At 53.3% G+C, this 13,948-nt stretch overlaps 1 protein-coding gene across 2 annotated transcripts in view; it reads right to left on the reverse strand.

The window, feature by feature from the left end:
- Positions 1 to 13,948, reverse strand: part of SLC9A5 (solute carrier family 9 member A5) — a 58,793-nt gene that overhangs the window by 27,928 nt on the left and 16,917 nt on the right. The window contains exons 2-4 of one of the 2 annotated variants that reach the window (XM_050923158.1): positions 7,898 to 8,200; positions 2,265 to 2,428; positions 1,403 to 1,481 (exon numbers count right to left, since the gene is read on the reverse strand). In XM_050923158.1, coding sequence (XP_050779115.1) covers positions 1,403 to 1,481; positions 2,265 to 2,428; positions 7,898 to 8,200 — 546 coding nt within the window. Of the gene's footprint in view, positions 1 to 1,402; positions 1,482 to 2,264; positions 2,429 to 2,515; positions 2,919 to 7,897; positions 8,201 to 13,948 lie in introns of those variants that run through there. The other variant, XM_050923159.1, reaches the window with a different exon arrangement.

Below are 13,948 nucleotides of genomic sequence, written 5' to 3' on the forward strand. Positions count from 1 at the left end.
AGTGGACCCAAGCCGCTGGCAGTTTGCCCACCCCTATGCTACAAGCTGGCCAGATGCTCGGGGTGGGTTGGGACTGGCCTCATAACCTCAGCCGGCTCATCTCCTGACCAGAGCCCTTGGCCATGGTTAAGGTGTGTTGGGCTTGTATAAAATCATAGAATCGTAGGACTGGGAGGGACCTCGAGAGGTCGTCTAGTCCAGTTCCTTGTACTCCTGGCAGGACTAAGGATTATCTAGAGCAGTGCTTCTCAAAGCAGTGGACCGCGGACCGGTGCCAGTCTGCGAGCCATCCGCTGCCAGTCCGCATCGAGTTTCCTCATAAGAGTGTCAAATACGATAATAATATAGCACTGGTCCCTGGCACATTGGAAAAAAAAATTGCCGGTCCCCCACATGAGCTAGTTTGAGAAGCACTGATCTAGACCATCCCTGACAGGCGTGTGTCCAACTAGCTCTTAAAAACCTCCGATGATGGAGATTCCACAACCACCTTAGGCAATTTATTCCAGTGCTTAACCCCCTTGACAGCTAGGAAGTTCTCCTGGCTTTTGGTCCCCATCCCCTGTCTGTTTATCCACAGAGCTCCTCGGGGGCAGGGCTGCCTATGGGGCAAGTGGCCTGCACACCAGGGACGCTGTCAGACACAGCCAGCCAGCATGGACATCTGGCCAGGTCTATGCACAAAGCAAACGGTTAGAAGCTGCACCCTGGCACCTGAGATCCGCTTCTACAGCCTCCATTTAGACTCACTTTACTCACCCAGCCACAAGAGCTGGGAGAGAGCTCCTGAGTCACACCTCCCCTGTCTCTGCCAGCCGGCCATGGCTGTTCAGAGTACGTGGTCCCGTCCAGTTTACACATCCCAAGCGATGGGACTTCCAGCACCTCCCCTGGGGAGCCAGTCCACCGCAGTCCCTTCCAATGGCACGGCATCTGCCCGGCTCACCCGCCTGCCCATCCCCTCTCCGCATGGCCTGCTCCCCCCCAGACCCACAGCAAGTTGGGAATGTCAGGTCCTTTCTAAGCCTGTCACATTCTCTTAAGGACTTGGGATCTTCAAGCATTTGACCCTGGAGACCGGCTGTGTGCATGGCCTGGCACCCCAACGAGCTGCTCAGTGGGTTGTACGGGGCAGGGCAGGCAGGTGAGTTCTTTACAATGCCCTGGAGGGGACGTCGTCCTGTATGGCCCACCATGCAGGCTGTCAAAGCAGCCACCCTCCTGTCACCGGCCCAGGGCTGTATGGAGGGCACTTGCCTTCACGCAGTGCTCCCCAGTGTCAGCCAGTCTGGTCTCCCCAGCAGGGGGAGCTGGCAGCCACGCCCGCTCTACACATCCTCCAGCAGAGAAAGCAGGCCCGGGGACAGTGTGTCTAACAGAGAGGGGCTGGAGACACACTCACCGACACCCTTCAGGTAGTCTGTGGCCTGGACATGCACAGGGCCCATCTCCACAAAGGAGTTAAAGACTTTGTACAGCACCTGCAAGGCAAAGCAATGGGTTTAGCCCAACGCCTGGGCCCCGATGGACCAACAGCCCCTTCTTGACTCTAGCCTGCGCTGTCCTAGGCAGCGTGAGGATGTGTTTCTCCTTCTGGGCATGTGATGCCTGCCCTGAAGACCCTGCCTCTTGGGCGGCGGAGAAGCAGGGAGGTAGCAGACTCTATGCTCTCCAGGTGTGGGGCTTCCTAGGCGAAGGGACACAGGGCCAGAGTGAGAGTGTACGTCTCCTGCCGACACCTGCTCTGGATCTGCCTAGGGCGATTGCCCAGCTAGTCCTGTGCTGGGCTCTCTCAAGCACACGCTGAAGTACCAGGGGGTGGTGTGGGGTGTGCAAACCCCTTTGGCTTGTCTCTTGATCCAGCTGTGAAGCCACGTTGTTCAGATGACTGCTGGCCCATTACCCACCCTGCTCCTATGGTATCCTATCTCCTGGCGCCTTGGAGACTCCCTTGCTCCATGCCCACAGCAGGGCAGGGCTATTACTGAGACGGCAACCCCCCGAGCTGGGCACAGTCCTATGCCCTGGAGGACAGGACGTCCCACTGAGGAGAGGGCTCTGGACATGCAGACGGTAGAGACCACAGAGAGTGGGACGAGCGTGTCCTGTCTGGGCCTTGGGGCCAGGGGCTTTCTGCCCCAGTCGGCAGCTCTAGGACTAGAGGAGAAGCTCCCACTATCTGGCAGCTGCAACATGGATGTCTCAGGCCTCCAGCCAGAGAGGGCAAGACTCCCCCTAAGCATAGAGCCCTGGGCCATACTCACCACGGTGACAGCGTCGTTCAGCAGGGACTCCCCGAACACGATGATGAAGAGGGTCTCATTGATGTGGACTTCCTCGAAGACTGCCAGCACCGCCACAGGGTCCACAGCTGAGATGAGGCTGCCGAAGAGCAAGAAGTCCATCAGGCCAGCTTCCACGCCCTTGTCTGCCAGGACAGAAACACACCGCTCAGGGCACCTCGGAAGGGGGCATGGACTGAGCTCCAGCCTCCTGCATCTCCAGCAGCACCCACCTCACACAGCCCATGGGAAGCAGACCAGGATTCAAGCCCTAAGGGCCCAGCCAGACACATCAGGGAGCGAGAGAAACGAAGGAGGGACCCCACCTGCCCTGCACAGAGCTGCTGCAGATGCCTCCGCTGTGGACCCCGTTATCACGGCACACAGAGCAAGGCCAGCCTAGCAGGCCCTGATAAACAACAAGCTTCGTGTCTGCTCTGTGGTGACCATGGAGTGGGCAGGAGATACCATGAATCTGTCTCTGCACATCATGGCAGACAGGGCACAACGCAGGGCTCGTGCTGTCGGCACCAGCTATGCCAAAGGGCTCAGAAGGGACCCTCCCCTGTTCCTAGAGAAATTCTCCAGTCCCAATTTTGTCTGCTTGGTCTCAATTCTGAATAAGCCGGAGCCAGGCCACTCCAAGAGGAAATATGCAGATCTTGAGTATGCTCAGTGCTAACACAGGGTGAAAAGTTCAGTTAATTGGCAGACTGCCAGGAGTGCTAAGCTGGCACCCTGGCAAAAGGCCCAGTAGGTGAGAGAATCGGCAGAATCATAATGCTGACGTTAACAGCAACCGTGAGCATGTGCAGAATGAAAGGGGTGACAGAAAGGTTAACAGCCTCAGCCTGAACTGACATGGGCCGGTTTGGGGCTGCTTCTTCTGGTAGCTGAAGATGAGGTGATGTGGGTTAGAACAGTATAAATACTACTATGCTGACAGGCAGCCAGTCAGTCAGGAGCCAGCGAGGAGAGCGATCGGGAGAAGACGGAGTAAGAGAGAGGAGCCAGCAAGAACAACTGCTGGAAAGGAGTTACAAGAGCGGCTGCTGGGAAAGAGAGATTGGAGAGTGGACAGAGGAGCCACTGAAGAAATTTTGTAGCAGAGTGAGAGAATCCACCAAGAGAACCAAGTGGCAACAACTACGAACAGCGAAACAGGGCTAAGGGAGAGTGAATTTGGAACACTAGCAGCAGCTAAAGTTTGAAGAGAGAGTGACAGCTTAAAATCCTGAGGAGAACTCTTCTGGGAGAAGCTGCTTCAGCAGCAAGCAGCAGCAACTAAAGAAAGTTGCCAAAGAATTTACAAAATAAATTAGTTTTATTATAAGTATTAGTGTGTGTGCGCGCACTAATAAGAATGCATAGAATATTGTTATTAACTGACATTTATTTATGTAAAATCTAAAGTATAATTGAAGAACTACTGTCCATGATTGGTTATAGACTGGCCATTCGCTTAGAATCATTTAAACTGTATGCTATTGTGGTTTGAATGCTCTTTTAACTTGCAATAAGGGATGTGTGTCTTATTTAGGACTTTAGATTATATTGTATTAGGGATTATTAGTTACAAGAATACTTCTGTGTCAATCACTCTATTGGAAGGTTAGATCCGTGTCCTTCAAGTGTTTCCTTAACAACTCTGGAGACTCAGATCCCAGGAAAAGCAGATTGAGGGGGCAAGAGGGTGGTTATTTTAGGACACCCCAGAGCCTAAATTTCAGGGTAACACCCTGGCAGAGCTGCTAGGAACTGCCCTTGACATCACCATCCCCCTTGTCTGCCCACCCAAGCTTGCCGAGGTGCTGGAGCCTAGATGAGGTTCTGCTAGCAGTGCTGAGACCCCACCAGTTCCCTGAAGCCTGGGGAGGATACCAGAGGAGGGGGTGGTGAGGTTGTGGGCTGAGGGAGAGAGAGACTGCACATGTGAAAACCTTGCCCTGGGGTCCAGGGAGTGGCACTGGCTGGTCCTGAGGGAGCAGCAGCCTCAAAGAGTCACCGAGCAGCCCCTTGGGGGAAAGGGGTGAGTAGCAGGGAGTGGGGGAGGATTAGCTCTGGGATGGTGATGGCTCAGTCTGAGCAGTGATTGCCAGCCAATGCATCAGCCATGTCTGGGATGTGCTGCAGCTGCTGGGGCTGTAACGGGCACAGCACAGTCGGTGGCCACCCAAGAGCTCAGGGGCACATGGGGATGAGGGGTCGGATAAGAGGAATTTCTCCACTAAAATCCCTGAGATCCCCAATGGTGGGTGTGAACCCTTCCTGGACCTCACGGAGCCTCCGGCTGCAGGACCATGCCGGGAGTATGCAGCACCCCTGCCTTTGCCCAGTTTTGTTCCTTTCTCATTCCCTGGTTCGTTGTTTGATGAACCCCCAGATCACTTCATAGTGTCAGAGGTGCTGAGCGAGAGGGAGCCTGTGGTCAGTCTGAGGTCAACTCCTGGGCTTGAAATGAAAAGCAGAGGCAAGGGAGCACATGGAACAGCAAACTGAGAAGAGCAAAGGCCTTTGTATGTATCTTATGAGCACAGTCGAAGCTTGACGAGCTTAAGAAGGGGAAAAAGCCAAACACGGATGATATGCAAGCTCCATCCAGTCTGCCATTGCCAGGCAACATCGCAGACAACTGGAAAAAATTCCAACAGCGGTTTGAATTGTATTTAGCAGCCACGGGGAAGAGCAGAAAAATCATCAATCTTTTTGCATATTGTTGGGGAGGAAGCATTGGATACTTATAACAACTTTAAATTTGAAGAAGATGAAAGCATGAAGTAAAATATGATTTGAGGAGCACTGTGTGATATTCTACACCTTGGGGGAGCACTCTGTAACTCTCATATTCCGCATTTATATATAATTGTATGCCATGGGAGGTATCAGGGGAAAGTTTATGATCTGCAGAAAGTCACTGCTCTATCTAAATATGTAGATCATTAGTGCATATAAAGTTAAGAGATTGTGTTGTATGGTTGTCACTAAAACATGCTGTAAGTTGGGGAATCGGTCAGATATTAGCTCCCCAGAGGCAACAGCAAGGAAAATAACCAACGCCTGGGTGGGATGTCAAACAATCAGGAACAGCCATTGTTCAGCAAGGGAGCTACAAGGCAATGACTTACCTGCATGAGGCCACCCCAGGGGAATTGCTCAACCTTGCCTAGGGACTCAGCAATGCCCCAGACATGTTTTCCAGGCACATGGACTAAGGGTATAAAACAGAACACTGCAGCCCCGTACTGCGTCTTTTCCTCTCTCCCCCTCCCACCTACGCTGCAAGCAACAAGGACACTGAAAACACTGAAGACTCCAACAGAGGAGACTGGCCCAGGTTTCAGGCATGAAATGCGATATCCAGGGGGATGAGAAAAACTGCTTAATCTAAATGTTGCCCAGTCTAATAGGGTTGAGAGTTCAGACTGCGCGCTTATATTCTGTTTTCTTTTGGTAATCACGCTGACTTTTTGCCTATCACTTATAATCCCTTAAAATCTATCTATCTATCTTTTGTAGTCAATACATTTGTTTTATTGTTTATCTTTACCAATGAGTTGCCTGAAGTGTTGGTAAATCTGCTCAGGTTTTACAAAGGCTGGCGTATGTCCACTTTCCATTGATGAAGTGGTGAACCAATTAATAAACTTGCACTCCTCATCTTGAGCAGTGCAAGATGGTACAGCTGGAGGATGCAAGCCAGGGAGCTGGGGGAATTGGGCTGGTGCCTCTCTCAGTGTGACTCATGAGTGGGCTCTGGGAGCATTCATGCAGTCTAGCTGGGTGTAGGGCTTCATATCCGGTTGTGCTGAGTGATCACAGCGCCTGGAGGGGTTTGTTGCTTGTCACTAGTATAGCACTGTGAGAGACAGACCAGGCTGGAGAGTTAAGGGGGCACAGCAGTTCCACAGTCCCAGGCTACACCCCAGGGATCCCGTCACATACTGCATGCTGAAGAGGAGTGAGACCTTTGAGACAGATGGATTTTGTACACGCATAAAAAGCTGACGACACCAGAGAGCAACGTCACAGAATTAAGGAGCATCACTAAAACGTGTGTCTTTGGTAAGTGTCTGGTCAGAGATAGAACCATTTGTGGCATTACAGACCATGTGTTAAGAGAGAGATGGTTCTGTGAAGATTTAACTTTAGAAAAAGCAGCTCTCCAGATAGGCAGGGCAGCAGAAACTGGGAAAGCACAAGCCAAAGGGCTGAATTCACCAGAATGGGTTATCCGTGTAGTAAGCACAAAAGAATATAGCTAGAAAAGGTAAAATCAAAGCGTGGAACCACTCACTATGAAAACCACTGCTGGGGGACACTGGGTGCAGACAGCTACATGGAAAGTTGTGAGTCACAGCATGGCCCCAAATGGTGTGTTGTCTTTGGGAAACTGTTATAAAAATGTAGGAAAAACAATCATTTTGCAAAATGCTGCAGGTCCCAAAAGCAGAAAAGTGACATGCGTTAAGTTGAAGACAACCTAGTTGAGGACTTTTACATACACGTGCTGGGATCTAGCAAGCCTGATGAGAGGGACTGGATACTGCCCATGACAGCGAATGAAACAATTCCACTGAAACTGGACACAGGAGCTCAGGTCACCGTTCCGTCTGAACAGGATTATGAGAGACTGAAGACAAGACCAAAATTGGAACAAATAGACCTGTGAAGGGGAGGTGAATTGCTCGCATCAACCAAAAAAATAACACGTACATGCTCCCATTCACTGCAGTGCCAAAGGACATGACTCAGTTTTAGCCCTAGCTGCTTCGGAAAAACTCAATCTGGTAAAACAGGTGCTCTCACTACAAGATCATACTGACCCTGGCTATGGGGCACTCTTTTGGGAATATCATGATCTGTTCCAAGGGTTGGATTGTTGCGGGGTGAACATACAATCCGGATAAACAAGCAGGCCCCTCCAGTTTCCATCCATCTAGAGAGGTGCCATTTGCACTCCGTGATAAACTCAAGGCTGAGAGCAATGCAAGTAATACCAAAAATGGAGGTGCCAACGGAACGCGTGAGCTCCCTCGTCATTGTGGAGAAAAGCAACGGCCAGCTACACACGTACTTAGATCAGCGAGACTTCAACAAGGTGAAAAAAGAGAGAGAACATTTCAAACTGCCAACCAGAGAAGAGATTATGGCTCAATATTTCAGCACATTGGCTGCCTCTTCAGGATTCTGGCAGCTAAAATTAACTGAAGAAAGATCAAAACGATGCATATTGAATGCCCCATTTGGAAGATACAGACTCTTACGCCTACCCATCAGCATAGCTTCGGCACCAGAAGTGGCCCACAAAACCATACATCTGATTCATGAACATATTAATGGTGTCAACACCTCAGTGGCATGCTTGGGAAGCATGGGGGTTGAGAACGCAGTGTAGCTGTGTGCGCAGCTCACTACAGACTCGCTCGTGGGTTTTTTTTATTCTTTTGTCATCCCGGCATGTTGTTTAATGAACCCTCAGATCATTCCAGGCCTCCCTGGCATGAGTGGGATGGCTAGTGGCATGGCCAGTTCAGTTACCATCCAACTGCGGCTGCCCTGCCACCTGCCCCACATGTTGCGAGAGGGGCAGATCTCCTGGGGCCCAAATCACTTACCCATCAGCCCCGCTTGCTTCACGCCCCAGAGGGCGGCTCCGGTAGCGAAGGAATTCCACAGCGTGCCAATGACCGCGTAGGTCAGGATTGCCCCAAGATTGTCAAAGAACAACCGGCTAGGCATGAAATAGCCCGAGTCCAGGACGATGGGGGGCAGGAGGAAGAGGAAGAACATGCTTGGCTCCAGCTGGTACTCGGCTCTCTTAGCGATGGCCAGAACAATGCCTCCAAGGCCAAGCCCCAGCAGGATGAGGAGGCAACTCTCTGGGACCACGGACGTCACCTTCTTGGACAGCTGGAACACTGCAGTGCAGACAGGGAACAGGGGATCACTGCAGGGCCCCAAGCCCCAACTTACAACACTCTGGGAGTGTGCCACCATCCTCAGTGCACTGACACTGCAACAGGGCTTCCTTAAAGGACTACGTGGGGTCCAGGGGAATGAGGGAACATCCTAGCCTGCCCCATGTCCATGTACACATGGCCCAGCTGGGCACTGGTGTCCCAGGACATCCCAGCTGCCCCATGTCCATGTACGCACAGCCAGCTGGGCACTGGTGTCCCAGGACATCCCAGCTGCCCCATGGCCCAGCTGGGAACAGGTGTCCTGGTACTCCATGCAGCTGGCTATAGGGCACTCCTATTTCATGCTCTAAAGAAGCAGAGACATTTAAGTCCCTCTGTGCTTTCAGGCCCTTGTCTGCCATGCTGAGGGTCAGTGGTTAGTTTATTATCTGATTCCTAGGTTCTAACTATTTCCTGTTAACACCAAGTAATTCATTTTCTGTTATTTTCTTCCAAATTGTCACCTTTGGTATTGTACAGAAACTGAAGACTCAATCGATCAGTCTTCCTGGTTGTCCTGCAGGCAGCCCTCTGTTCACCCCAGTCCTGCAGCTCAGACGCTTCCCTGAGGAACGGTCAGCGGGACTAACGTTCCCTTCGCAAAGAACGGAATGACTCTCCAAGCAGCCAGAAAAGCCTTCTCTGCAGCAGCCGCAGCCAGCAAAGAGGACACATCTGACCAACTGCTGCAGAACACACACTATCGAATCCCCAGACAGCGGCACACAGCTTCCCCCAGAGTGACTTATGTGCAAAAAAATACAACATGCAAAAAAGGTGCCAGCGTGGCACTGGATTGAGAGGGTATTTCTAAGTGATTTATTCCATTTAGGGTCTGGGACCGAATCTTAAATGGCTACCGAATGGGACTGTTGGGCAAACTGTTCATACTGCAACGCCAATCCGCCAGCTGTGTGACAAGGGCAAACAGCATGCACACAGCAACACCGGGCAAGGCAGAAGGGTCTCCTCGGCATCCCCTTTCTAGCAGGCCCACCTGGGACCTGCCTACCCTCAGCCGCTGTCAGACCCCAAGCCTGGACTCCTTCTGCAGCAAATAACCTTGCTGCATGCTGCTGACCTTGTCACATCCTCTGCCACCCAAGATGATCTCCCCCAGAAACTACATTGCAGCACAGGGCCCTCCTGGTCAACCTAGCGAAGACCAGCCATGATCTTCCCCAAGAAGCCGCCAAGCGAACAGGCACAGACAGTGACTTCTGCCCAAGGGATCGGTACCTGGCCTGATAGTGAGTGCACTAGAGGTCTCAGTCTGGGGCGCTACCGGGGCCATGTTGATTGGGTGTTGGGAGCTTTTAGGTGTTTTCTTTGAGCTTAAAAACTAGGAGGCCTGGAGCCGTGGCCAAGTACGATCCTCCCCCGGTCTGGGAGCACGTTACTAATCAACACTTGAAAACCTTGCAGCAGACATCCACTGTTCGGCTCACCGAGATGCCCAGCATGTCCCAGGCTTGGCATGATGCTGGGCAGAGATCACTGAGCTTTGCTCACAGCTCCAGGGTAGCTCCAAAGCCTTTGAGCTCCGTGTCTTTGGCTGGCTCGCACTGGCATGAGGATCCCTAGCCCCCAGCACTGGTCCCGGCTGAGCGCTGGAGAAGGGCTTGCAGCAGTCAGTAGTAACAGGATCACTGAGCAAGCGGAGTCATCCCCAGTGAGCACAGGGAGCGAGCACTGCCCATCAGCCAGTCTCAGCTGCCTTGGGCTCTGCGGGTGGGATGGGATTCGCTGCCCCTGGCAGGGGCGTCTCTCTGGTAACATGGCACCTTCCCGCACACACACATGCCAACACAGTGGTCTCCCCATTACCAATCGCTGCTGGGAAATGGTCTCCTGGCTTCAGGTCGATCACCAGTGCCACCCCAAAATGCAGGCACAAAGTCTGTGATGGGATGTTAGATGGGGTGGGATCTGAGTTACTACAGAGAATTCTGTCCTGGGTGCTGGCTGGTGAGTCTTGCCCACATGCTCAGGGTTTAACTGATGGCCATATTTGGGGTCGGGAAGAAATTTTCCTCCAGGGCAGATTGGCAGAGGCCCTGAAGGTTTTTTGCCTTCCTCTGCAGCATGGGGCACCGGTCACTTGCTGGAGGATTCGCTGCAGCTTGAGGTCTTCAAACCACGATTTGAGGACTTCAATAACTCAGAGATAGGTTAGGGGTTTGTTACAGGAGTGGATGGGTAGGATTCTGTGGCCTGCAATGTGCAGGAGGTCAGATTAGATGATCATAATGGTCCCTTCTGACCTTAAAGTCTATGAGTCTATAAGCCTGTGCCCACTGTCTGCTGAGTGCCCACTCCCATGAGATCACGGGAACTCATGGGGAAACACTCTGCAGCATGGGAAACCAAACCATCGGCACTCAGGCTGTGTGACTGTCACTCTCAAATGGGCTCAGGACACATGGCCTCTTCCCCCTCTCCAGGGCCCCCCTGCTGGAACCCCATAGATTTCCCTCCCCACTTGGCAATTGTTGGGGTTTTGGTGTTGGTGACTCAGTAGGGGGCACTCTCTCCTTCAGCCCTCGTCCAGACTAACCCGCGGCATCGGCAGGTTAAAATCGATTGCTCGGGGATCGATATATCGCGTCTAGTCTGGACGCGGTGTATCGATCCCCGAGCGCGCTTACATCGATTCCGGAACTCCATCAATCCGAACGGAGTTCCGGAATCGACGCGGAGAGCCGCGGACATCGATGCCGCGCCGTCCAGACTGGTGAGTACCTCGATTTTAGAAATTCGACTTCAGCTACGTTATTCTCGTAGCTGAAGTTGCGTATCTAAAATCGATTTTAATTCCTAGTCTGGACGTGGCCTCAGTCAGTGCTGACCCCAATGCCCCAGCATGGTCCTAGAGGGCGCCATGCTGCAGGCAGTGGGGTGGAGGCTCGGCAGGGGAGGGGAGCTCTGTCCTCAGTCAGCGCTGATCCCAATGCCCCAGCACATACCTGCGGGATCGTGCTGCCAGAGGTGCAGGCTTTTGGAAGAGACATAAAACTGAGTCATCTTCAGGATCTTGTAGCCCGTTTCCTAAGACTGGGGCTACTGACCTCACTGTCTTGGCTAAATTCCAACCGGAGCAATTCAATTCTATTCATTTAACTCCTCCCTGCAGCTTTCATGAGAGGCCATAGTTGTCTTCACTGAATTAATCACAGCAAAAGATGCTCAGACAAAGACTCGGCCTATGCCCCAGACAGCACCCAGGGTCTGTCAGCACGAGGGTGTCTTTCCCCGTGCTGACTGTAAGTGCTTCCAAGGGGCTCCACACCTAAGTTGGGTCCCGAGGGCAAGCAGGACCCAATGCTGAGGGTGATGCAGGCCACTGCTAGTCACCAGACCTATTCTGATTACCCAAGCTGCTTGAGAATCCTACAAAGCTTCTGACCTCGCTGACATCTTGTGGCAGTGAGTTCCGCAGGCTGAATGTGTGTTACGTGAAAAGGTTACTTCCTTTCATCAGTTTTAAATGTCTCCTCTCTGTTTCATTGGGTGCCTTTTGTCCCCTCTGGGGTCCCCACAGGGCTCTCTCCTTTTCTCCCCTCAAACCTTTTCCCTAGGGGGGTCTCACCTCTTCATCCAGCCTCAGCTACCAAGTCCATGCTGATGGCACACACATCTACTTTTCCATTCGTGACCTATCTCCCCGCAGAAGTCTCACCAACAGCTGACTCCTCCCTCTCCCTCGCCCCACATGTCTAGGGCAGGTCAAGATCTTTACACTTCTTGCTCCACAATGTGTCAAAGAACTATCTCTCATCCCCACCTCGTGACAACGTGCCCCAAATGCAGGTGCTCAAATCCTCCTGGCTTGTCAACCTGACCCCATCCTCTGCTGAATGATTTCCTCCATGTCACCAAATCAACCATCAGCTTCTCATCCTCACATTCAAGGCCCTGACTAATGCTGGCCCATCACCTCCCCTTCCCAATGCTGGGTGTGCCCCTCACGCTCTCTCACACAGCTGCCATGCCCGGCCATCACCCTCCCCACACCTGCATCTCTCCCAGAAACCCTCCTCTGCAGCAACACCCCCAAGGAGTGAGTCAGACATGTATTTATACCCACATAACGATCCAGCACCCCCATGCTGTGTGCTAGCCTGGCTGAGGGGCCACGTGATCTCCCTGTGGTGTCTCCGGCCCCGCTCTCACTACCTCTCTGCACTGGGCCACTGCCCCCTCAGGGCAGCACGTCTGAAATGCCCTTGGATGCTTTTAGGGGTGTGGGGGTGACCTGCCTCTGACTGTACAGTCAGGTCCTGGCACTGAGAAGTACAAAGTGCCGTGAATGGTGGGCAACAGTTAACAGGGGCTCTGCACACGGCTCACCCGTCCCCGCTCAGTCCTTTCCTCTCAGGTAAACGGGCCCAAAGCCCCATTCGCCTCGGTGGGTGCAGTGCCAGGACTTAGAACGGGACTGGCCCTTCTGCAGACAGAGCCAGGAGGAAAAACTGACCCCAGCATGAGGGTTCGCGGGCCATTTCCTGCCGTCTCTGCAATGCCAGGTAGGCGACTCCAATGGCCCTGGAGAGCCCATGGCAATTCCACGGAGGGCTGCAGATTGTCCCCTCACAGCAAGCACAACAGGAAGGCTGGGCCATAGACATCTCAGAAAGCGGAGCGCAAACCATAGCTGTTGTGGAGGAAAAGGTGTGCCAGGCTGGTCACGCCCGGGCCTCAGGCTCAGAGCACACCCTGCAGCCGGGCCCTGGGAGCAGCCCCAGGGAGAGACACGAGGGGCATGTGGCCCACTCCTGACGTTACCAGCACAAGCTCTGAGAAGGAGGAGGAGAAAGATGAAGGCCCCAGCCATCCCTTTCACTGAATACCCGCAGGATCGGTATCTAGAACCTTTTGCACCCAGGGCGCAAACCCCGTGCAAAGAGCCACGTTCCATGGGGGAACACAACCTGCATTTTCCATTTTTTTCATGTGCACCCTCCTCCTCCATCCCCACTGGCGCCCCCAGCTCCCGAGGTGGAGAACAGGCTAGCGGTTTGCATGGGGCGCAGCTGGGCCGCCAGGCCGGTCTGACAGTCCGCAGCACAGTTTGAAAGCGGAGAGGGATTTCACTGCTAAAAGAGCAGCCCTTAGGCTCAGCCACACGCAGCCCAGGTGAAGGGGCCATTCCGCCCCCCGTCAGCTCCATGTCTGCAGGTAGCTTCCACTAGCTCCAACACCCAGACGGGCCAAAGGGGTCCGTGTGCGTGAGAGATGCAGCCCCGGGGAAGGCGCCGTACTCAGCTCACTGCAAGAGACAGAATCTGCTTCCCACAGGAAGAGAACTCTGGGGTGCATCCCCAAGGAGCTCAGGGGCTCCACCCCCAGGCTGGGGATCAGAGCGATGGGAAATCTAGATCCCCTCGGCTCCCCCTGAAGACCTACACCCCTCCCCACCCCCAGTCCTCACAGCCATGCCAGGAGTCCCATCCCATCTGTGTATGAGGGAGCAGGAAATGCTGCTGCAAACAGGACACAGCTTCCCCTCCCAGAGCAGAGTCTGTATCTGCCCACGGGCCATAAGGCGCTAACCTTAGCAGAGAGCTCTACTCTGTTCAGGGTTCATTTCGTGTCATCTCCTGCCCTCCCTGTCCCCCTTATCCTGGTGTCATATTATGTGCCTCAGGTGGCAAAAAGGGGGGACCGAGATGCCTGGAAAGGATGAAGTGAGATCATAGAATCATA

Source organism: Gopherus flavomarginatus, chromosome 14, assembly GCF_025201925.1.
Source record: "Gopherus flavomarginatus isolate rGopFla2 chromosome 14, rGopFla2.mat.asm, whole genome shotgun sequence".
In the NCBI taxonomy this organism is placed as follows: Eukaryota; Metazoa; Chordata; order Testudines; family Testudinidae; genus Gopherus; species Gopherus flavomarginatus.